The 25495-nt window shown below is 40.5% G+C and overlaps 1 protein-coding gene across 3 annotated transcripts; it reads right to left on the minus strand.

Annotated features, from left to right (window-relative positions):
• SF3B1 (splicing factor 3b subunit 1) lies at nt 1-23623 on the minus strand. 3 transcript variants are annotated; one of them, XM_058027893.1, is made up of 25 exons: nt 23547-23623; nt 17605-17771; nt 15469-15570; nt 14675-14789; nt 12760-12839; nt 11449-11616; nt 11062-11296; nt 10051-10263; nt 9529-9650; nt 8707-8904; nt 8514-8615; nt 7026-7205; nt 6536-6622; nt 6138-6408; nt 5706-5851; nt 5472-5618; nt 5226-5351; nt 4590-4811; nt 4161-4343; nt 3957-4068; nt 3749-3869; nt 3346-3477; nt 2279-2551; nt 1585-1801; nt 1-632 (listed from the first exon to the last, which is right to left on the minus strand). In XM_058027893.1, exons 1-25 carry the CDS (start codon nt 23572-23574, stop codon nt 474-476), a joined length of 3906 nt encoding a protein of 1301 aa, XP_057883876.1. In that variant the 5' UTR covers nt 23575-23623; the 3' UTR covers nt 1-473. The 3 variants fall into 3 exon arrangements, with proteins under 3 accessions (XP_057883876.1, XP_057883877.1, XP_057883878.1); XM_058027894.1 differs by lacking the exons at nt 14675-14789; nt 15469-15570; nt 17605-17771; nt 23547-23623 and adding an exon at nt 13153-14607; XM_058027895.1 differs by lacking the exons at nt 1-632; nt 1585-1801; nt 2279-2551; ... (15 more) ...; nt 11062-11296; nt 11449-11616 and having other exon boundaries at nt 12818-14490.
• Nucleotides 23624-25495: the final 1872 nt, after the last annotated feature.

The raw sequence follows: 25495 nt of genomic DNA on the forward strand, positions 1-25495 counted from the left end.
TACAGTCGGTACATTTTTCTTATTTATTCAAAAGCTAGTGGATGACAAAAAGGGTTAAAATGTTTTATACCACCTATTCATTACATAAACAAATACTTAATCCAAAGGGACTTATTTTACAAGCCCCTCTGTCCAAAAACCACACACAAATTAGTTTTTATACACAAATGTTTATTTCTCAAATAAACTTCCCCTTTAAACACAAGGAATGAAATCTAAATCTTCATAAAGATGGATCCAAAACAAAATCCCTCCAGTACTTTGTAATTACTGTTTTGTTGGTCACTACTGGCTTTAACTGTTTAACATCAAAAAACGAGGACATATTTAAAAAATCATGCTACTGGATACCTAGCTCTGCCTCTGACCAGCTCTACACTGATCTCCAAAATTTTAAAATTTTACATCATGAAATCCGAAGCATTTAACTGAACAACAGCTGTGCATTAAACACAAACAACTGAACAAGAAGATTATAAGATGTAATCAAGTTCATAACGAATATAGGTGTTCTTTTCATCATTATAGATTCTTGGGTAATGTGCTATCAGAGCATCCTGTGAGCCAATGTAGATTGAATTGTAGATCTTCCAATAAACATCTCTGACTTTTCTGGCAGGGTGAAACAAACCCTAGAAAACAGAACAGAACAAAATGTAATAAAGGCTTGCAGTTCAAATGTTCCTTTATTGAATTTAATCAAGCGTTGCAGAACAAGCATTTAATAAATGGACAGAACATACAAGCTCTAGGGAAAAACATTTCTATGTACTAACAATATACAAACAGTACTTGCAGGAATATGCACTGCAAGAGACTTTCACCTTACTACTGACCTCAGTATCTTCATGTTGAGGTCCCCACACTGCAAAAGTCTGAAATTTCCTATCTGCAAATTATTACTAAAATGCTGTCACACCTTCTCTACACGGACCTGCATGACTTTAATCCTTGCTCCCCACCTGTTAGGTGAGCTTTAATTCCATAGCCAACACAGCCACTGTCACATGCTGTGACACAAAATAACACAGAAAAGGAGTCTTCAGATTTTACCACCCTATTTACAGAAGCTGAACTGCCCAGTGTTGCTCTAGCAGTACCAAGTCTAATCAAAGCACTGTTTATAGTGCTGCACTCTTGTAAACATCTCACTTTTTCTCTTGGCTAACAACAAATCACAACTACTAATCCTATCCTCTCGTTTATTTATCTCACTGATTACTTGTCATAACCCCTCCCACAGCTAATTTATTCCCCAGTCATTAGTTCACATCCTCGAAATTTGAGATCCTTCCAGTTTAGAAATCAAAGTGCCAGGCTATTTTAGTCAACTGATATTCTAAGTTACCTGCTCTTTCTACACAAGCTCTGTGATGTAATCAGCTATCTCCCTATACCAGACCCGCTGTTTGCTGCCTATTTCCACTATTCAAGTCCTTGGCACAGAGTATTTGTTTAAAAAATACTTTGGAGACAAAAAGCCGTTTTTCCTTTGTTGGAAATCATCTTCAGCTGACTTTTCTGTCTGGTGGAAAGAAGCCCTGCCTGACAGCTCTCTCTGCTGCCCCAGCACACAGACCATACCTGTAAGCAGTACTGTAACATCCTGCAGGGCCCAATCGCCACTCTGAGGCCCTCCAGAGCCCCCATAACTGCCTGGATGACGTGAGGAGAGGTTTCAAACACGTTGGGCCACACGTAGTTTAACAAGTGATTAAGAGAATCTTCACAGCCAAACCCATAAACACCAAGGGACATGTGCTGCACCACAGCACTGGCTGTTTGTCTGTGTACCAGATCTCTGCAAAGAGAACAATGGGAATTAATGAATGAGACTCAGAAGCAACATGATTGGAGAAGCATACTGTTTCTTGTCATCAACACTTGCCTTGAAAGCACTAATAACATTTCAAGCCATACTTACTAACAGCAAGAGGCAGAGTATCAAAAATCAGTAAAGTGAAAAAAGATGGGAATTCTCTGAAAAATTAATGCACTCCAATTCCACAGAAGTATCAACAATAGAAATTATCAAAAGCAGTTTTAATGGAAGAAGTCTTGACTCACTGAAGATGCTTTTGTAATTTTAATCTTCAGAATTATTAGTAAAATTGAAGCATATATAATCCAAATTGTTTGCAAATAACAGCTTCCAAATTATGCTGGCCACTTAAAGGCTTCAGCAAACAAGGACAATATGCATATCTGCTATCATTAACAATCAAGTATATCCTTAAAAAAGTCACTATGGGTAACTGTACCACAGAAGTGCACTCACCTGTCCATTAAAGCATCTTCAAGCAATGGTGTAACAGCATAAATGTAATCTTTTCCCATCTCTCCAATGTATTCAAACAGGAAAGAAAGCGATTTTAACACACCATTCTGGACATTCAGTTCTGGAACTCTGTATTCATTCATGAGTGCAGGCAGCACTGTGAAGGGTGAGCATGTTTCAGCCACAATAGCAATTGCTACTGTAGTACATACTCTGTTCTGCCTTTCCTGTACTTTCAAGTTGTTTAGCAGTGTGGCCAATACATCGTGAGGTCTGGAAGAGACAACATGGACATCCATGTCAATAGACTCAGTGAGGATTTGGATAAAATTAGTTAAGCTTCAAAAAAGTGGCAGAGAAACATGGTTTAGCCCTCATAAATAGTTTAGAGAACTAGGAAACAAACTGAATGCTAAACATGAAACATCAAACTCTAGAACAGCTAAAGGATTTATTTTCATAGCAACATTTTTACTTTGTCTAGACTCAACTTTTTCCCTGCCCTCTGTTCTTCCACTTGTGAACTCTGGAGAGTAAGCAGAGTCTCCCCACTATTACTCTGATCCCAGAGGAAATTACAGACTTGTATAAAAACAAGTATTGACAGAGACAGGTTATGTTATACACGGAGAACACTTAGAGCAAGCAGCCAGGAGAGTGCTGTATCTGCATTCAGCCAGTCATCAGTCTCTTACAGAACACACATAAAGGTGGCCACTGTGCCTCATTCTACAATGTGCTGACTTGGAGTATGACCTTAGTGGAAACAAACCTTAAAGAATTGATAAAACTAGTGATTTGGTGGGGGGAGGAAAAAAAAAAGAGAGAGAAGATAAATTCTTTAAAGGAGTTTATGAAATAATACTAAGAGGGTGTGAATGCACACCACAGTGATTCATGAGACAACAGCTCTTACTCTCAAATAAGATTTTTAACCTTATTAGTCCACAAATTTTGTTCAGAAGTGCAACATCCTATGTTAATCAATATTTCCCACCAGAAAACTAACAATCACCACTATATTTGGTAACTGTGTGAAGAAGTGGACAAGCATTAAACCAACCTACCCAATAGCTTTTGCAATATAACCAAAAGTGTTCACTGTGGCTCTTCTGATAGCTTTCTTGTGAGCTTTTAATAACTCAAGCAGCTCAAAGCAGATCCTCATCCATTCTCTTGCAGAAACATACTCTGCACCTCTGAAAAAGAATAAAGTGAGTTACCTCTTCAGTGATGCTAGAGATTTTTACATAAAGCCACAAACTGTAGCACCTATTAATTAGCACAGAGCTAAGCTTAAGCATTTCCTTTATTAGGTAATTCAACAGTGTGTCTGCTAAATATTTCAAGTTTTGGGCACAACTTCAGAAATATCAAGAGATATGACAACAAATACCCAGAAGCCAAAGTTGAGCTTTTGCTACAGTAATTGCCCACAAAGGTTAGCTATTTTAACATTACTCAGCTTACCTGTCTGCAATACGCCCAACAAGATCAATACAATTTTCCTGTACTTTCTCATGTCTGTTCTTCAAAATAGGTGTCAACCGTGGCAGCAGGTCTTTGATTGGTGGTGTCATCTTGTGCATACCTATTGAATTCAAAGAGGCACATTTAGTTTTACAGTGGTTTTTCTATTTTGCTCTTGAACAGACAAGTAATCAAGACAAAAACATACCTATAACATTCACAATAGCCTTAAGCGCTCCAAGTATGCTGCCCAGTACTTCAGGATATTCTTCACCCAGGTACTCATACAAAACAACACCCAAGTGTCCCATCAGTTTTTCCTACAAGCAAGCAAAAAGAGTTAGAAGGTCATTTTCCCCTCCCCTCTCATTACTGTGACCTGCCAGAGCAAATCTGGAAGAGAAGTCCATACCTCTTGACAAGTCTTCATGACAACTGCAGTACGAGAGATCAGGTCAGCAGCCTGCTGCCTGACTTTGGCTGATTTGTTGTTCAAACGCCACAAAACTGTACCACAGATCTGTGGCAAGTAGGGTTTCACCCTTTTGCCCAGAGCATTAACCACTGTGCCAAAACCATTCAACATCACAGAATCCTGAGGGAAAAAAACAATAAAGGACAATCAGACAAACAGCATCACTGCATTTTACCTAAACTTGCCCTAATCTAAAATTGTTTTTAAAATGCTAACACATTCCAGAGATTGTTTCTGGATTTCACTGTTTAGAGCACTGACATCTAAAAAGGGATTCTAAAATCTAACTCAGAAGCACACATTTCTGTATTACAGTGAGATGGCTTACAATTCCAGTGAATGGAATACTCCAACCCTAGGCCTTACCTCTGTGGTCTGTTCCTGGAAGGCGTACAAAATACCATCAATGAGCTGTTCTTCCAGTTTGTGATCGATGTCTGCTGCCCCCAGATTTCCCATGATCTTCTCAATTGTTTCCATGACCATCTTTCTGTACTGCTCAGCCTCATCTTTCAGATCATCCACAATTCTAGAAATAATTTCCGCTGCTCCAACTTTATTTGCCAGCTCCACAGTCGTATCAACCAACTGAAATACAGAAATGTTAAATAAGCAACCATTAAAATTATGCTGAAAAGTAGTTAAAATCTACTTTCTACATCTTGAAAATAATTTCCCTAGTCTGAAGAAACATATTAAGTCAACTACAAAAAACTAGTTTTAGCTTTAGTAATCATCTACTATTTTAAAGAACATAAATGGGGTGAACCACCCCACCTTGCAAGTGATGAAGACATTCACATATGTAAAATGTTGTGATAACCTCCTAAGAACCTGAAAATCTTCTTAGCTACACAACTTCTAAATTGCTAGTAAAACAAAAATCAAGTTTCAGGACACATACAAAAATAAGTATTTAGCCTGAATGAATATTCTAATTTTCTTCTTCTACTGTAAATATAATAATAATAATTTCCCAGCTAAAAAAAAGACCAAAAATACCTGTCTGTAATTTCTTCTGTCCAGTGCCATTCTGTGCTGCCAGAAATGTTTGAAGAAGGGTGGCAAGATTTCTGTTTTAATGTAGTTTGCTTCAACACCATCTGTACCACAACACTGCTTTACCACCTGACAGGAAATAAAAATCCAACAATTTTAATCTGGTGTAGGGTGTGGGTTTTTTTGCTTTTGTTTGGAATTTTTTTTATACACGTTCAGTATCAACACAAAACTATCATTGTGACATACCTTCAACACAATTTTTTTCATCTCTTCATCAGGAGACTGGAACTCTCTGATAAGAATCAGCATGACTTCTCTGGTGTAGTAGTTTGCATACTCGGCATCCATGAGTGGAATCAAGTAACCAATGGCCTTCAAGAACGCAGCCAAACCCTATTGAAATGCAAAATATGTCTCTAATAAGTTACAGCAGGAACACATCCATTTCAGTTCAAACTAAAGAAAGCATTTTGGATTTACCTTTCCTCTGTGTTGACGTATACCCTTCCACAAGGGCTTCAGGACAGAGTCAAATGACTCAATACCATAGGGAGTGGCTGCCTCAGCCAAAGCAGCAATGGCCAAAGCGCTGATGGTGCGAACCTTCTGCTGCTCATCCACCAGCCCTGCAAGAGATCAGGGTTTAGTACCACTTCTTGTACTCGTGACTTAAGTTCAAATTTGCAACAATAGAGCAGCAGTGTAAAAGGGATTAACTTATTTTCAGAAATACTGAACAATTATTTGTCTTTATTCACCTTTCAGAGTCATTCACATTTCAGAGTCAGCTGAAATGTTTCTCTGTCACAGCAACAACAAAACCAGGACCTGTCACTGTGCCTTACTGAGATATAAAAACTTTCAGACAGAAAGTGGGTAAAAAAAAACTTAGTCTGGGAAAGCAGAACTTACCATGCTCAATAATTTCAACCAAGCTCCTGAGATGAGGCAGGATAGCACAACCCATAAGAATAGCAATCTGCTGTACAATCTTGATGCCAGTGTGCCTGGCCTGCCAGGATTTTTTGCTTTTACAGACAGCTTTCAGGAAGGGTAACAGAGAAGGGATGCCCAGAGCAGATGCAACAACAGCAAAGGCTCGAGCTGTTGTATTTCTGACATACTCATCCATGTTATCGATATCAGGTCGCATTGTGGAGATCATTGTTGCCAAACCTGCAGCCTGCAGGACAAAACACAAAACATAGCAGTTGGATTTATGAACAGCACAGCTAATTGTTCTGCCATGCCTGTAAACATGCAGGTATATGTAAGCTAACTCAGTGCTTTAATAAAAGATACTGTTTTACCTTAGCCAAGTTTGAAATAATTTCTCTGCCTTCCACTCTAGCATAGTAGTCTTCATCAATCAGCAGTGGTTCAATGACGACAAGGATCTAAAGAATATAAACATATTAATATTTCCTTTTATTAATATTTACTATAGTATTTCTAGCACTATTAGAGTCCATGAGACAGAGATGATTCCATTAATTCAAGCTTAAAGCCTTACAATGATCAGAAAAAATTACATCTATTGCACTGTTTCTTATAGTTCTTAAGTCTCTTAAGGATGTAGCCTGGAGACACTACCTACATCAGATAAGGTCCTTCCCACCTCCAAATATGCATATATCATATCTACATCATGCCTCAATACTGTACAGCCTACACTCCAATCACACTATAAAAACTTGAAAGTTTGGTTTAAGAAATATGAAAGTGAAATATGTTTTAAAAAAGTGGCATCATCCTCTTCTCATATGCAAATCAGAGATGAAATAGCAAAATGCAACAGACCTTGTGTACGTATGGTCGGACCAAGTCATCCAATTTGTACAGAATTCTGTCGATGACTTTGACGAGCAAGTGCCGCTCCTGATCTTCGAGTGTGGGAGACATCAGCAGGGGCAGGATCTGATTGAACAGCGGCCCTGCTCCGAATTCCCGAGCTTTATCGGTAATTTGCCGCAGCGCAGCCTGAACAAAACCAGAAAACCTGCCAGTTAAACTAAGGAAGCAACACTGAACAATCATAAAACAGGTACAACCAAGTTAAAATGTAACTCACTGCATCCACAGGCTTCCAAATATCTGCCCCACCCACCACAAAACTATTTCAAGCATTTTTTAGTTGATCTGTTAAAATACAAATGTGTGGTGACAAACACTGTGTTGTCAGTGCCCAGGTGTTCAGTTTTCAAGAGAAGCATACTTGTGAGCTGATACTGGCTCCCTTTGGAAAACAGCTTCACAGCCCTTGTTTGCATCCAGGCAGCTCGGTGCTTGGTCAGTTTAGAGCATTTGCAGAAAAGACTGTTATTATGCTGCCTAGTGCTTAAGGCCAAAACTTAAAGAAGAGCTACACTAAGTAGCTAATTTAAGTGAAAGAAGCAAAATCCAGAAAGTTACAAAGCCGTGTAAGCAAAACACACTATAAATCCAATTTCTCATAATTGTAAAAAAACCAAAAATTATTCAAGGCCCACACCATTTAGTGACTGACATTACTGTTAAAAGAGCAGCAGTATTAAATTATACTGAAAAACAAAAAGCCATACAGATATAGAAGAGGAAGAACAAAAACACTAAACAGAGTGTGCTGGTCTGGCTGAAACTGAGTTGGTTTTCTCTACCAAGCCCCTAGTATGGGGCTGTGTTCTGGATTTGTGCTGGAAACAGTGCTGAAACTAAACATACAGGGATGTTTAGTTACTGCCAAGCAGGGCTTACACAGAGTCAGGGCCTTTTCTCCCTCTGACCCCACCCTACCACTGAGAAGGTGGATTGGCACAAGAAATCAGGAGGGCACACAGCCAAGACAGCTGGCCCAAACTGCCCAAAGGGATGCTCTACATCATATGGCACCAGGCTCAGCACACAAGCCAGGTGGAACGCTGGCCAAGGGTCGCTGCTAGGGGACTGCTTAGGCATCACTTGGGGTGGTGGTGAACAAGTGTTTTCCATCTGCATAACTTGTTTCCTTGGGGTTTATTTATCCTTTTTTTTTCTGTTATTTTCCTTTACTATTATTTCTTGTTATCTCAGTGCACAAGTTTTCTGACTTTTACTCTTCTGATTCTCTCCTTCATCCTACAACAGGAAGCAAGGGGAGAAGCAAATAGCTGTGTGGGGCTTAGTTAACAGTTGGGTTTAAATCACAATAGATAGCAAAGCTTAGGAAATTATCTTCAAGACAATCCCATGGATGGACAACTAAAGCTAAACCTGAAAACACCAATTTTTGAAAAATTAGATTGCATAAATGTATCTGACAACTCATCTTACCTTTCGCATGGGCGGCGTGCCATTCTTTATTTTCAGAAGTAATTTCATTATTTTTCTCTCTTTCTGTTCCTCAGGACTCAGAGTCGATTCATCAACATCAACCTGCAAATAATTCCAGACAAATAAGTGGGCATTGCTATATAATCAAAAGAAAGCAGTGAAGTTCAATCAGCATGAGTGAGATCTCCTTTACCAGCAGCTTGTCGAAGTACTGGATATCATCTGGTTTCAGGAAGGGCAGGTTGCCCGACGGCTGGTCATTGACACTCTTCATGGTGCGGTCCTCGGTCTGCATGTGGAACCCTGTCATACCCCCCAGGGGCGTGGGAGTCGCCGTGAGCTTCCGAGCAGGGGTACGGATGGGCACGTAACCTGCTGGCGGTGGGAGAACCTGAGAAGGAAGAACAAAATTCATTTTAATTGCAACAGATATGAAAAGAAGAACCCATCAAACACAAAACGTTGAAGCTTGAAGTTGTAGCTTTCACTTTATTTGTTTGGGGATTTATTTGTGTGTTACTGTGTACAACAGATCCCATGTTCCCAGCAATACAAACTCACCCTGAGAGCTTGTATTTGCACTTATCCTGTACTGCCAACGTTTCAGAAGAAAGCTCACTCCCATTGCTGAGAGCTGGCATAATAAACTGGGAAGTCTCCAAGGATTAAAGAAGTACTTCAACAACTGAATCAACATAGTATTCTTGCTGTCTCAGGATTTGTGACCCTCTTCCATGTTTGTCTACATCTGGACTTACAGTTTCTATCAGCCCATACAAAGTACATTTCTGGCCTTGACAGGCATTTCCAGCACTGAGAAACACAGCAATGATTTGCCTGTGAGAACACCTTCAGACCCCCTTTTCTAAGGGATTTACAATAAATCAAGCCAAGCAAGTGCGTACAATCAATACTTTATGTGAAACATTCTACTTCTGGGGGAAAAAACCCAGTAATCCCTGGTAGGAAAAAAACTTCATCATGGTCTGCTGTTATTTTAATCCACATTAATTACCTTATATCCTTCAGGAAACATAGCATCCAATTCCTCATCAGAAAGTGGTCTGTTTCTTTCATCAATTTCCCTCTCCCAGCGCCAAGCCTGTAGCTGTTCAGGAGTCATGCTCATGATGTGACCTATATTCAAATGTTAAAAAAATAAGTATTTTTAAAAAATCCTTTTGTGTGCAGAAGCAGATAACTTGTTTACTTAACTTTTTAATGCTCTCTTGAGTCAAAGTTTCCATAGCACCTGAACTCTGTAGCCAAATAAGATATCAAACTTTTACAGAGCCTTTTATCATTTTTTTACCAACTAAACTGAACAGCAATAGGTAAGTAGCATTAGTCTCAATTCCTCTCCAGAAACGAGTTGCTGTGGGCATTGCCACAAAAATAGTATACTGAGCATACACTGACTGCTTTCATACAGGCAGGAGAGCATGCTGGGCAGAAGTCTGTTTCAAAAGACAATACAGAAGGAAATGCTTCATTCCCCCAACACTAAGAGAAGTCTTGGACAAGGGACTGAGCTCACCTGGTGTAGGGGTTGCCATGTTCATAGCTGGGGTTCCAATGGGTGTTTTGCCAGGTGTCAGAACAGGAGTGCTGCCGCCCATCTGGCTCGCAGGTGTTTCATCCCAGCGGGATTTCCTTTTGCTCGCTCCTGGGGTCGGTGTCTCACCAATGGAGTCACCACCTCTGTCTGTACGAGGTGTCTCAGCCCAGCCACTGCCATGGCCCGGAGTATCTAGGGAAAAACAAACCAAATCCTCTCAGAAAGCTGAACAGTACATACTCCAATTTTACTATCAATATTCAAATCCATTCTCAGTATCATATTAACAAATAGTAGGCTAAAAGTAAAGACTTTTTGCTGAATATTGAAACAAATACTTCACTGAATATTCAAAAAACCTAGGCTTTACACTGAAAAGATCTAACAGAGAAATTTATTTTACGAGAAAAGTGTCATCTTCTTACTGAACCTTAGCATAAAAAGATTCTAAAAAAAACAAGAACAACTCAGATATTCTAGGAATTGAGCAAATTGAGCAGAGTACTCCATGTACTCCCTTGATAGAAGCATTATATAAAGCAGGTAACAAGTGTTTCACTGTTCTCTGACACCAAAGTCAAATTCAAATTAGGCAGGTAAGATGCTTCTCTAACTTGTTTTAATAACAACCTCTTAAAAAAAACCCCTAACAATTAAAAAACAACACACAAACATATCATGAAAAGTAATTTGACGTGTGTTTTTTCACTGTGTCCTTTATACACTAAAAACCCAACCTGCAGCAGTCATTAGCTATGACAAAACTGTTGTTCCATATTGGAGCTGAGATACTTTCATGGGTGCCACTTGGGCACAGGCAGAACCCGATGCTAAGAACTCAGACAAGAAAACTCCCCACATCAACCACTAGATGTCAGAATATCATTACTTTTTGCCTGGATTCTGAACTCACCGTTTACATAAGGTGAAAAAACCCAGCATAATTAACCATTCCAAACTTATGATGCGCCTCCCAGTTTGCATAAATACCTCTTTCTGTTTTGGGGGTCTCATCCCACCGATTTTTGCGTGCACTGGAAGTGGCCCCTCCATGGCCCGGCGTTGCGTGCCCAGGCGTGTCCCGGCCGGGCGTTGCAGCTCCTGCTGGGGTATGGCTGGGAGTGGGATCCCAGATCTTGGAGCCTGGGGTGGCACCTGGAGTTTCGCTTCCCTTTGCACGGCCTGGGGTTTCATCCCATCGCAGGGATGGGGTGTGCCCTGGAGTCTGCACGAGACAAAACCAAAAGTGTCAGTATCTCATCCTATACAATAAAACACTGCCAGTTGTTCTTAAGTACAGTAACAAACTTCTGACACTCAAGAGGATTAGCAATGATAACGCCTTCTGTAGACAGCTGATGAGCAATAGGTCATTACCTCTGCTTGATCCCAACTGGACAATTTCTTAGGTGTAGCACCAGGAGTCTGATCAGCTGTCTGATCCCAACGCCGTTTGCGTTTTGAAGGTGGCTGAGAAGCGGCTCCATTGACGACTTTAAGCTCTCCAGCTTTAGCTTTTTCAGCTAGTTGTTGCCTAATTTCCCTCTGTTCAAGAACACAAAAACAAAAACGTAAGAATTTTTCAAATTATACCTTTAAAAGAGCTTTTTCAGTATCTTTTTATGTGGTTTTGCTCAAATAACATGCAGTTAGCCACTGCTTTCATTTCAAGGCCACTCTTTTTCCAAATTCTTCTATAGTGCCAAAGGAGCTGTATTTGAGGGGCTGTTTTTAAACTAATTTTTTAATAAAAGCCATTCTTAGAGCAAATGCACATAGAATTTTTGAAGCTATCAGTTTCTGTCACCAATAGGTATGTGCTTTAAGACCACTACCCACCTGTTTCAAATAAGTACCACTTCAGTAAACTAGATGGATGACTTAGAAAATATGTTCACAGGAGCTACATCCCATGACATTAAAAAGCCCTGAAATTCTTATTTTAAATCCTGAGATGATACTGCTGAAACAGCACACTAACAGTGACTGTTTTGCACTCTTCAATGGATCCATAAGCAGTAAGACTGCCAAAATTATGAAATAATTCCTCACTTAAGACAAAACAAATCAATGTTAGACGTCACTGGAACCACAAGGTCTTGTTCCAATTAGCCAGATGGTACTGCAGGTATGAGACAAGAGATCTGTTTATATTACCAATATCTTTTTAACTATTAAATAAATATTAAAGCATGTTTTTGGGTTTTCTCCTTTTTTTTAACATTTCAAACCAAATGCCAATCTTATACCCAATCTCAGCACTGCAGTACTGTTGTAGGTACTTCATCAAAAGCCTTTTAAAACCTTCCTGCCTTCCTTTACATAGAGCTCACAAAAACAAACATCTCTCACACTGAGTAATTCTCAGTTAAGATTTTCTCTCCTCCTCTGAAAGATAATAATAAACAAGAGAAAGTACAAGTTCTATTAAAAAAAATTTTTAAATCCAGATTAAAATGTATTGAGACTATTTTCCCCTGCATTGCTTTACTATTACATAGAAAAGATGGTTTTTCGATGTTTTTACATTCTACTGACTTTCAACATATGAAGAATGTGATTTTCCAAAGAAAGGGGCTTTTAAGTCAAGACAAAGTCAAGAGAATTTACACTCCCACTTTTGTAACACGCTTTCAAAGGCTGTAACATGAAACTCAGCCCACGTGGAAAACCCTCCCCTGCACATACCTCTTCCTTTGTTAAATGCTGTTCACGCATAACATCCATGTATGTTCTGGCATTCATTTTAGGGTCTGGAGTCTTCCCTCCTGCAGAAGAGAACAGCAACAGGAATGGAGCACAATGAGTACAGGATAAGCAGAAACTATGGACTTCTACTGTCCTGCTCTAGTATTATATTATTCCATGATCATTTAATTTTACTTTTTGATTGAAATTTTTTAAAATTACATGTATCTTACGTTTATTCAGTTTGCTGATCAATTTAACCTGTTTGAACACAAACATAACTACTGCAGTTTCAAACAAATATTTTAAAGCCGATAAAAATGATAAAATGACAACACAGTTAAGAGTCTTCAGAAGTGATGGGTTCCTGGGTTGCTAATCCGGAATACGTACACTTTCGTGCCTTTGTCTCCATCAGCAGTTCTGACTTCAAGCAGCAGAATAGAAGCCTAGAAAATTATCTCTTTACCATTAGTAACACTTTGGAAAGATATTTATCATCAAAACATTACCTTGTGTAAGCTGTTAAATCCTACTTGTTATCTGACTATAAATAACTACTGCATACCTAAGTAATGTTTAAATTGTTTTATCATAAAGACCCATTTATAAGTTTGACAAATCTGGACATGTCTCACACACCTTCTAGTGTCATATTGTAACAGGGCTTCATTAAAAATAAAAATAAAACAAAATAAAAAACCCCAAAATACTGTTTGATGACACTTTCCCCCTCTTCTCTTCTCAAGGGACACTTGTGATTGGGATCTGAATGCAATACAGTACATACACCACCACAACAATACTCACAGGTAATGGGTTTTGTACACCATATGTTGTTTTATGCTCTGTATCTTGCATTAACTGAGTTTTTAAATACATTAAAAGAAGCCCAACTTTATAGAAATGAGACTTGTCATGAAAAACACTTTTCTTTAAGAAAAATGTGCTGATATGCTATACAAGTGGTATAGCTATTATACTTTAGGGAAAAAAATAAACTTCTTAAACATTTCTATGCTGAAGATCACTGCCCAATTGGCTGTGTCTTTCTGACACTAGCTTTGATAGGACTTTCCTTTGGAATACTTTTTCACCATAATCTACACAGGATGTGTTGAACTGCACCCTTAAGAATGCAGACAGGACTGGCATATAGCAGTACTGCTGTAGGAAAGAAATTAAGGACAGTTAGTATGGGCCTGTGAATTCTGACAATACATGTTTATATCAATTACAATTAAGCAAGTAAAATAATTAATATCCCTACTAATTCATGCAGGCTGAAATTCTCATTTGTAAAACCTGCAAAACAGCTACTAATTTTAAGCCAACAGGCACCTTATTGCCACACGTGAAACTCACTCACCTGAAGAAAATTTCAGACCCACTAACACCCCTTCTCCTGACTTGCATTCTAAAATTATCAGAACAGACTTGAACTATTAATAGTATCAAAGTCTTATATATGCTTTTGCTTCTTTTAGCTATACCACCTAAAATTTACATAGGATGGTAAGAATTAGGTGCTTTACTAGCATTCAAAAGCAGTAACCCTGTAAGTCTATATAACTTGGAATGAAAACTATCAAGGTACTGAATGAATCTGAGCACTCAATACACAAGTTGTTCAAAGTACAACGCACAACCCAAAACGAAATGAAAAGAGAAACCTTTAACCCTTTGTGTTTCTATGGCAATGGCTCATTGACAAGTTTCTTGTCCTTCTACCTGGAAAGAAAACTCGTATTATAAAGATGAAGAATATGGCATCTAAATTTTCAACCAAATCTCTATGAAAAGGGGATGTTTAAAACAAAACTAAGTTTATAAGCATGCCAACAGAAATCAAAGGGCTAAAGACAATTAAAGACAAAAATTTCATACAGGGTATAGAAAAGCCAAAATAAATTACCATCTGCAAAAGGATCGAGACGCTCAGGGGAAATTATCATCATCCGCCTGTGCTTTTTGTACTCATCTTCCCGATCTGCAATCTTTTGAGGACGGTGCTCTGCAAAAGGATCATACTAAAAACCAAGAGAGCCTGTTAGTCACACATTTATGAAGACTAATATGAAAATTGTCAGGTACTGTATTCATTTTAAGTATTATTAAAAAGACTTATATTATTTTTTGCCTCCACTATGCAGGAAATGTCAAAACACCACACTAAATTTTACTTCCATAACTAGAATTCCAGTTTTTTAAACACAGAACTTCTTATGAAATAATTTCTGATAAAATTTGGTATTTTAAGAGTTTATTCACTTGTTACCAAAGCATTTAATGCTGTTGACCTTTCCCCTTCTTTTTGCAGGGTGACTTAATGCTACTTCTTGTGCTTTTAGATTTTACAGAAAAATACTCCAGGAATGTAAAACTTAGGTGATTACATTTTCCTTCAAAAATGATATGTATAAAGGATATTAAGTTTCCCAGTTATTTTAATTTAACAAAGTATTGGATTTCAATTTTTTTAAATTTTGATAGTTTAGTTTCGATATTCATGTTGGCTTTACATGCACAAGTGCCAATCTTTATCACCTTGTGGAATTCCAAACTAAAGCAGCAACAAGCTTGCAGCAACATTAAAAAAACATAGCTCTTTACATACATGTTTTATTTCTAGCAAACAAAACCTGTTATTAACACTTCTTTCCTCAGTGCTTACAAGAGTATTTTACTGTGCCTTCAATTGCAACGTACCTGTTCAGTAGATTGTGGTATGTCATTAAGCAATGCCACTGGAGCATGGTATCCTGGCTTCTTCTGGCCAAGCAGACTTGTGGAAGGGTAGTCATCATCATCCTGTCAGTAAAGACATGGTGAACTGGTCATGCTGGTATTATATTTAGATAAACTAACATCAAATAAACATGCTGTGGTCATAGAAAAGATGAAAATGGGCAAGTAGAATAGCTAATTCAAAATTTTAGCAAGCTTTCTCATATAGCTTTTCTTATTCCTAAACTGGTGCATCAGATAAACCTGCTCATATCACTAAGAAGGCTCAAGTAATCTTCAGCATGCTACACTTAATCAAGTATGCTATCTGCACTAATTAGACAAAAAGTCTGTATTTCATATCAGCACTACCATTAGTCAGCACCATTAGAACCAACTAGTTACCATTAGAACCTAACTAGTTCCCTAGTTGGTGTGTGAGAACTGGGGCAGAGATATTCAAACTGATTTTCATACAAGTCAGCTATACATATATATATATACACATATATATATGGAACAAGACTTAATAACTATAAAAAGGCTTCAGAAACAGTGAAAAATTCAGAGACAGATTCAAGTTAGTTTAGTTATACTTACTCAATCACAATGGCAATAACAAGCACTTGCCTTTGCTATTCCTTCACATCAGCAGTCAATTTCTATTCAGTTATTTACAGCAACCCAAAAGAAAAACTGCTCATAAAACTATGGAACTTTTTCAGTGAGCCCCAGAGCAATGGAAATTTTTAATAAGGCATTCTTAGAAGTCTGCAGATGACACAAGTACATCACCAAAAAAAACCCTCAAGTATCAACTAGTACTAAACTAAAACATCTTCCTCATTCTTAGAAATAGAATTCTCTCAGTGTATGATGTAGTTGCCTCTGTACTTATTATAAAGCCTTCTGTACTTATGATAAGACTTATAGATCTGATGGTTCCTGCAACTGAAAATATGGTCCAATGTTTAATATTAGAAATTAACATAAGGTAATCTTACAAGCAGGATACAGAAGGAAAACACAACAGAGTGAAAAAGCCAATTCTTAAAAACAGCTCTGAAATTTGAACCAGGAATCTTAAAGCAGTCACTACAATTTGCTGGCTAAAATTTTTTTAATTTTTTACTGTCATTTGTAATCCTGGCAGCAGTAACAGAACAAAGTAAATTATTCCAGCCAAGGCTAACTGCAAGTACCAGGCCACAAGTTTTTGCCTTCTGCTTGGGCTTACAGGGCTCTAAAGCAAAATTCATTAAGTACAAGCCAGACTTGGAACTGCAGGCCTGATAAGGAGGGCTTGGGGGCAGCTGGTGGAAGGGAGTCTGGCCATGACCCAGCCATGGGCACTCCCAGCCCAGAAAGCCAAACGTGTCCTGGGCTGCACCCAAAGCCCCGTGGGCAGCAGGGCAAGGCAAGGCAGGGGATTCTGTCCCTCTGCTCTGAGATCCCACCTGGAACCCTGCATCAGCTCTGGGGCCAGCACAGGAGGGACAGGGACCTGGTGGAGTGACTCCAGAGGAGGCCACCAAGAGATGAGAGAAACGGAGCACCTCTCTTTTGAGGAAAGGTGAGAGAACTGGGTTTGCTCAGTCTGGGGAAGAGAGGGCTGTGGGGTGACCTAAGTGCAGCCTTCCAGTACCTGAAGGGAGCCCCCAAGAGAGTGGGAGAGGGACTCCTTTATGTGAGCATGTAGTGACAGGACAAGGGGAAATGGCTGTAAACTGAAGGAGAGTAGGTTTAGATTGCATATTAGGGAAAAAATGGTTTTCTTTGAGGGTGGTGAGGCCCTGGCACAGGCTGCTCAGAGAAGCTGTGGATGCCCCATCCCTGGAAGTGTTCAGGGCCAGGTTGGAGGTTGCTTTAAGCAACCTAGTGCAGTGAAAGGTGTCCCTGCCCCTGGCAAGATGGTTGGAACAAGAGTATCTTTAAAGGCCCTTCCAACCCAAATTATTTCATGATTATGTGCTTCCAACATAAGACATACTTGGTCCACTGTGGCTTTAATGGAAATTGGTTCTACTTCAAGCAACTGCTACTAAAAGTAACCCAAAATCGATTCTGAAATAGTTACAATGCATGCCCTAAACAAACAAAATAAATAAAATTACTTACATCTTCCAATTCAGTAGCTGCAATAGATGTGACATATCCAGCAAATCTGCTGTCACTGCCACCATAAATTTCTTGATCATAATATCCTGTGGAATCAAGGCCTACTCCTTGTGCTTCATCAAGAGCAGGCTTTTTTCCTTGAATTTCTCGAATTTGTGCTTCGATATCTAGGGTAAAGACACACACACAATGTCTTGTTACACAAACATACCAAATACAGCAGCCATGTCACTATGTACAGCAAACAGATTTTTGCCCAACCTGAAAAACTATTTTTAAAGAAATAAACATATGACACACAAAACTACAAAACCACAATTCATAAGCTGGTATTCAAAAAAAGCTCCTCCTCAGGTTTTAGTATGATCCAGCAAGTGTACTTTAATTATGTGGCTTAAAGCAAACTATTTAACTCACTATTGCCACATCCCATCTTCTGCCAGAGGTAGCAGAGAAGCTTATTTACACCACTGCAGTATTTCTCAACACTACACTAACAAAACCCTTTCACAACAAATGTCATCCTCTCATTAAAAAAAGCCTTTCACAATGTTATCAGCAATTTTGCTAATTTAAACAACTCTGTTCAAAAGAATTACTGCACAGGTTCTCAGAACTGAAATTTATTAAAACACTGTATTTGTTTCATACTATCTTTGAATAAGTAAATAAAAAATCCAACTCCAATATGCCATTGGGTACCAAGTTAATAAAAAAAACCCCAAAACTTAGGGACTGTCTTTTCACTCTGGAAGCTCAAATGTTATTTCCTCATCATTATTCCTGCCTGCACCACCATCTTTGAAGACTGCTATTCTTCTGGACAACAAAACACTCCTCAAATGGGACAAATGGGAGCTTTGTCATTCTTGTACTGTATCAGGATCTGACTCTAATCAACTCTGGTGGCCATCTCTGACCCTAGAAATTTGGTACTTTCAGAAAGAACATTAACTTCTTAATCCAAAAAACAAGGAACAAAATTAAACCATGCCTTCCTCCCATCTGTTGTAATGCAAGAGGAAAATAAATTGCAGTAATCCAACTATCTTCAACAAATGCAACTGTACTATGTTGAGGCACAGCTGTGTAAAAATTATTATTGTTTCCATGTGAATTTGGAGTTAATAGATTTGGAATAACAATTATCCATACAATGTAAATTTCACTAGATCAAACAATTACTTGAATGGCCAAGAAAACCCCCAAGAGTTGCATTTTATGGCTGCAGGAATATGAAGGAGCATGGCTGGAAGGAAGAATTGCATTACATTGTTTTTGGACTGCAGAAGTCCCTTTCAACATGAATAATTCTGGGATTCTCCCTCTCCCACCTGAAGTGCTATAGCCTGCTACCTTAACTTAAAGGAAATTTGTCAATTTACAAAAAAGCTACAGGAAATCTTGTTCACAAATATCTTAAATCCTGAGTATTCAATAATTGTTTACTACTGTTGCTCACTTCTCTTTACATGATGAATAAACATGACATGTTTTTACCATCAAGCCGTCTTGCAAAAGACACTACACAACGTTATTCAACACCTGTTAGGAAACCTGACAAAAAATAAGAATACTTTTTTCTAAAGCTAAGATTATTAGCATTATAATACAAATTACTGGATCAAAATTACTTTGTTTAAAAGTTTAAAATGTCAACACTGCAAACTTCAAGCTTAAACGTCACAGCTGGGTCCTTTTCTTATCACGGACTGCCACTAACCAAAAAAAAAAACCAAAAATATCCCAACAAACAACAACAACCAACCACAACCCCACAGTAAGCCAAACTATGATTCCTGTACAAAGGCATGTTCTCTAGAGGGGCAACTCAACAGAGTTTTACCTGACACACTGCCACATAGCTACGAGTGAGAAGAGCAGAAAGAACTAAGAGTTCACTTAGGCAGAAAGCAGCACTGCCTTCGTGTGAAGCACAGCAAACCTGGCAGCAAATCAGCAATTCCTGCACTGGTCCGGTGAGGAAAGCCAGCACAAATGTGTTTCTGAAGTCATCAAGAGTCCCAAGCACAGAAGATACACCCTAAAGGCTTATAAGGAGAATCTTGCACTGGCCATTTCAGGGCTTCCACTGAACTTCTGGCTTTCTAGAGCAGAATAACTTCAGCCCCCTCTGTTACAGACTCGTGAGAAGCTGAAAGCTCCCAAAAGCCTTGTGCTGCTGGCATGAGCACCTCCTGAATCCAGCCTGGGGTACATCTGCTGCCTGGAAAATCCTGCACAGCCCAGGGGATTCCTGTGAGTCCAGAACTTGGAATACATTGCCCTCCAATGTGTTAGTTGTGTGAAGCAGCAGAAAGAAACTACTTCCAAATTAGGGATCTGTCTGTTGCCCTCAGAGGCCTCTGCCTCCCTTCAGAGGCGCTTGCAGTGTCCTGTTAAGGTTGTGAGCAATCATCCTACGGCACAGCTATGGAGCCAAGGAAACTCAATTACCCTCTCCACGGAATTTTTAGTTATTTCTGTTTGTCCCAGAGAGGAGCAGATGAAGCTCCTGATTCCCTCTGCAGCCTGGTGCACTGCAGTACTGGGGTGGAAGGGCACACCTGGAGCTTCCATCTCTGCCAAGGACAGCCCTACCAGCGCCGAGGGGGTGATGTCAGGGTACAACCCCACTGCTCCCCTTATCTGCAAAGGGCAGTCAGTGGGACAGCAAACACCCTGCTCTTCCGTGGCCTGGCTCAAACTCCACAGCTGTAACCAACTTCAGCATGCAAAAGCCTATGGATCTTGCCTACAGATCTTCATCACTGACTCAACCTGAGCATACAGCTCCAGCACATAGCAAACACACCAAAATTCACATGAAAAGTCCCCTGCACTGCAGGATGGGCCACAGAGATTGGCTCGTGCTTGGCCTCCCACTTCCACTATCAGCAACAGCTAAGTGAAACAGCTGGGGGATTTCTGCACTGAAACTGTCAACACAAAAATATTTTCTTATTGATGGTTCTTACCAACACTTAACATACTAAGACCTTGTCCTCAAATATTATCTTTAAAACAGTTATATTTCTTTAAGAGAGTAGAGGTGTCATTCATAATTGGCCTTCTCCTTTAAATCATATCTGTTAGCAGGGTAAGGAGCATTCTCATTTTCCTGGGTTATTTATTAAAAAAAAGTCTATATAGACTCAACAAACCTTACTGATAGCCCCCCTAATTTTTAATTAATACCAGCCTCTAGGTGCCAGTTTAAATGAAGCACCTCCCAGCCCAGAAAGCCAAACGTGCCCTGGGCTGCATCCAAAGCCCCGTGGGCAGCAGGGCAAGGCAAGGCAGGGGATTCTGTCCCTCTGCTCTGAGATCCCACCTGGAACCCTGCACCTAGAACATCCTACAGAATCTGCCCTTGAACCAGGAGGCTGTAGCCACAGGCAGCCTGGGTTTGCAAAGCACCACATATTCAGGTGGAAAATGCTATTCTGACATTCAAGACGTGCCAGCTAGCTTCCCTGAGCTAAGTGGCATTTCCTTTGGAAAGCTCACACCGTGTTTAACAAAGCTCTTTAATAAAAAGCAAATTAAGAAAGAGTAATTACAGTGCCTAAAGATACATTGTGCTAAGTAAACTACTTGTTTAATGGCTTAGTCAAGCAGGACAGAATGGAAACTTCACTCACAGAGAAACAGTAAAGGGAGGGGGATATAGGGGGGAAAAAAAGAGGAAGGGGATAATATTCTCCTGATCATTCCTTTCCTGTATTTTACTCTATTATTTATATATTTTTGTATTTTACCAGAAGTAACTTTGACAAGCAGTTGATTTGAAACATATCACAAATGCTGAATATTATTTAAGTTAACATATGTGAATTTGAAGTCACTGAACATCAAGCACAAAGAGAGGCTCTCTCCAACTATGTGCTCTGCTACCACACATGTACTTCTACTCTAAACATTAAAACAAGAAATAAGACCCTGTGCTGGAGAGGTATTTCACAGAGTAAACACGTTCTGTGTTTTCATGTCTTATCATATTTTTGCACATTTAGCTTGCCCTTGCATGGCTTTATTTTTAGCACTCTTACATGTTAGATCTATTATGTTTGAAGATCTCTGTTCTTTTCTCAGCAAGAAAAAAAAATTAAACTAAAAATGACCTTCAACAGCATTGAAAGCTCACGTATTTACTTTATAAACTGCCACTTGAAACTTCACTTTTCAGCCTCAGAGCTCCCCTTTAACTACGTAGCTGACACAAACTCCAACTGTTTTGATGCTTCTCTCAAGCTGTACCTTGCACCATCAATAAGTATCTCACAAACAATACAAATATATTAAAATATTTTAAGATGATTTAGTAACAAACAACTCAATTTGAAAGATTAGTGAGGAACTGAAAAAAAAGACAGGACAGAACTTGGAAGCAAAATAATCAAGCTGCTCAGCTGATGCCTCCATGCAGGGAAAGCCCCTTACATGCTCATACCCCGTTATATATATTTTTAACTTAACTACCCTCCCCCTTCAAACCCGTTGTGACACAACAGTAATCAAAACACATGCAACTGGAAGCATGTCAGCATCTTCACTGAAGTCAGTGCATCATCACCAATTGCTCCAATAAATAAGCAATTTCAGCTCGGGAAAAAAAAAAAGAAAACAACCAAACCTCAACAATTCTACTGTTTTAAGACAAAAATCTCTTTAGGTAGTAGGAGAGGCAGAGCACTGTGATGGGTAATACTCACTTGGGTACTATCTCACACAACTCTTACACATGTCTCAGCATATAAACAAAGGACAAGACAATTTCTGTAATTGTACCAAAATACTCTAAAATTCTAAAAAAAAAAAGAAATCAAATTAAATTTTAAAAAAGTAAGCACAACAGTTTAAGCTTTTCTTCATCCCTAAGCTCAGATTAGGTCTGTAGTGTTAAGCACTATATTAACCCCACTTCCACGGGAGATGATGGATTTCCATTTGAAAAGCTTTTTCTGTGCAAAACTGAAAAAAAAAAAAAAATACTAAAAGGCAACGAATGTCTGGGTGCCCTCACAGTGCACAACCACCATTTAGAGGCAGTTTGCGATCAGTGAATTACGCATATAAATTAAAACAAAAAACACAGCAGAACACCTATCGCACACAGAAACACGAGTGAAAAACCCCGAAGCAAAAACACAGAAGCAGTGTAATTTGTAATTCCACAAATTCTTCTCCGGTGTGCCTGAAAATCCTTAAGCGCAGGGCCAGCCGCAGGCAATGCCCGCAGAGAGCGCTTTGATTCCCGCTGAGAAGAGCCGGAGAGCAGCGCTCAGGGCCCCTTGGAGAAGCACAGCCCGCCTGGGACAGCGCTCGGGGTTCCACGGCCCCGGGAGCCCCGGGAGCCGAGCGAGCCCCGGGAGCGCCGTTCCTGCGCCAACAGCCGGCCGCAGGAAGTCTGTGTAAAATGGCAGCGCGAACGCTCCACACCTCACGATCCTTCCCTTCCTTCGGGGCACTTTTCTCAGCCAGCACCGCGGCGGGTCAGTCTGGGCACGGCCGCGCCGTTCTCCGGCCCCGCAGCCCTGGTTACCGAGGCCAAAGGGCTCGGCGGGGGGAGGAACGCGCGGTGTCGGCGTTTGTGATGCGAGACTCGCACCGGCCCCGCGGGGTTCGCACGGCGCACCGGCCGAGGCTCGATGGGAGAAGGAGGCCGGGAGAGAGGAGTTCAATGACCGAGCTGCCCCGCACAGGCCTGGCCGCCGCTCCGTCCCACGCCAGCACGGCGAGAGCTCCCCCTCATGCCCGTCCCCCGCCCGGCCCGGTGGTGACGAGCGCAGCCGCCATTACACACAGGCCCTGCCCGCCCGGCCCGCGCCCGGCGAGCCGCGCCTGGCGCTGCCCGGAGCCGGGGAGCAACACACGCAGCGGGCGATGCCCAAGCGAGGCGCGGGCGGCCGCGGACACGGGGCCTTCCGGGCTATTTTTACCTTCGTGGGTCTTGGCGATCTTCGCCATTTTGTGCAGCGCCAACGACGCCGAGGCGGAACTGGCGCGGCCCCGCCGCTTCCGCCACACGGGGCCGCCAGAGCCCGCAACGCGCAGGCGCGGCCGCCGTCCCGCGGGCCGGGAGCCAGGCCCCGCCCACCGCCTGATGGACGGTACGCTCAGCCAATGGCCGTGCGGGAAGCGGCGGGGGCGCGCGCTGAGCCCGGCCCGCCGTGAGGGAACTTCCGGTGAGGGCGGGGGCAATGGAGGAGCCAAATATGGCAGGGATTGCTGAAAACTTCCTTCACACAGCCACTGAGGGGTGCCCCTCTGGAATTTGGGTGCTCAGCTCTGTTTGCCAAACTGCTTGACGTGGGTTTCATCTGGTCAGGGCAACTGGCTCAGTGCCAACAGGCGGATCGCTAGATGAAATAAAGCGGATATCTGTTTATTGCTACAAGATGGGGGTTAACCGGATTGCAGCCCTTCAGGCAGGTCAAGTCTGTTCAATATTTTAGTACGGGCTCGAAAGAGGGAAGGGTAACTGTGTTTACGAAATTGGCAGATGACACCAAACTGGCAGGTGGAAGAAGGAGTTAAGAATCATCTGACATTTATTCACACATGAAATAATCTAAGACCACAGAGGTAAGCTTCAACAAAAAGTAAAAGTTACTACATATTGGAATTTTAAGTCACTATATTAATTCAAAGTGGCAAAAATAGTCAGGAACGGATGACATGGGAAATCAAAGCTATACAACTATCCATAGCAATATGCTGCTGCAGTGGAATTAAGTCTTACTCCAGGCCATTAAAAATTGTGTTGTGTACAAAACCTGGAGAGCAATTGTTTCACCTTACTTACCTCAGTCAAAGCCACTGATGGCATTTTATCAGAGACTTGAGCAAACTCAGTATAGTCTAGAAGAGAGAAGGAACAATCAGATGTTTATGAACGTGACTTAGGTGGGGATGTAAACAAATTGTTTAGCTGTTCTGCAATAACTGCCCTCACACCACTTCCACATTTCATTTGGGAATTAATAACTTTTCCCCTGTTCCGTTGATGTGATATACACAGATTTCAGCATCACTGTCTATTGTATACCTGATAACTGACTAGGATTGATTCTGTCCACATGCAAAGCCCTGGGAACTCCCCCTTACAGTCAAGTGCTGTGAACAAGCTAGTTTTTTATTGTCTCAACTTTGTAAAACTCCGAGGCTGGTTATGCAACCTAGGTACAAAGTCCACAACTGCTTCATGATTCAGCACATCAATGGTATTTCATAACACAGTGTAACGTGTAAATTCCTATAGTTTATTTATTATCATGTTTCATTATACACCTGCTAAGTCCCTAATCTCCTCAGAAGCCTTTGCAACAAGTGAAGTCGACTTGAGAACTTTCCATCAGGTAAAATGCATAAACTCTTTATGAATAGGATGATAAATGCATGATGGCAAAACTCATCTTGACTCTTCACTAACCACTCCCCTTATGTAAGCTGGCAGTTCACATTATGGCTTTTTGAGGGTTATCTTAAAGAAAATAATGTGAAGCTCATGTTTTTGTGTTAACATGCCTATTTGATTGACCAGCTGATCTAAAGATCTGTCAGTCTTTGCTTTGTGTTGATTGGTTTGCAGGAGTTTGCTGAACAGTTCTGCTTTTAATAATTTACTAACGAAATGTACTCAAATGTTCAGAGGAACTGTCACTTGAAGGTGCAGAAAGCCCTCTGTCCTTCATTCTCAGTGTTATTAAACTCACATTTGCATTTCTGGGAAGATGCACTTGCACATACTCATAGGCCACAAAAGGAGATATTTACCAAGCTGCCCAGGACATGTGACAGTAAGGTTGAGGCAAACTAATTCCCCACTGCAAGAATTGAATGCATGTGACTATTTTAAAGGAATGTCACATGCTCACCATGAAGATCA

Source organism: Melospiza georgiana, chromosome 7 (genome assembly GCF_028018845.1).
Source record: "Melospiza georgiana isolate bMelGeo1 chromosome 7, bMelGeo1.pri, whole genome shotgun sequence".
In the NCBI taxonomy this organism is placed as follows: Eukaryota; Metazoa; Chordata; class Aves; order Passeriformes; family Passerellidae; genus Melospiza; species Melospiza georgiana.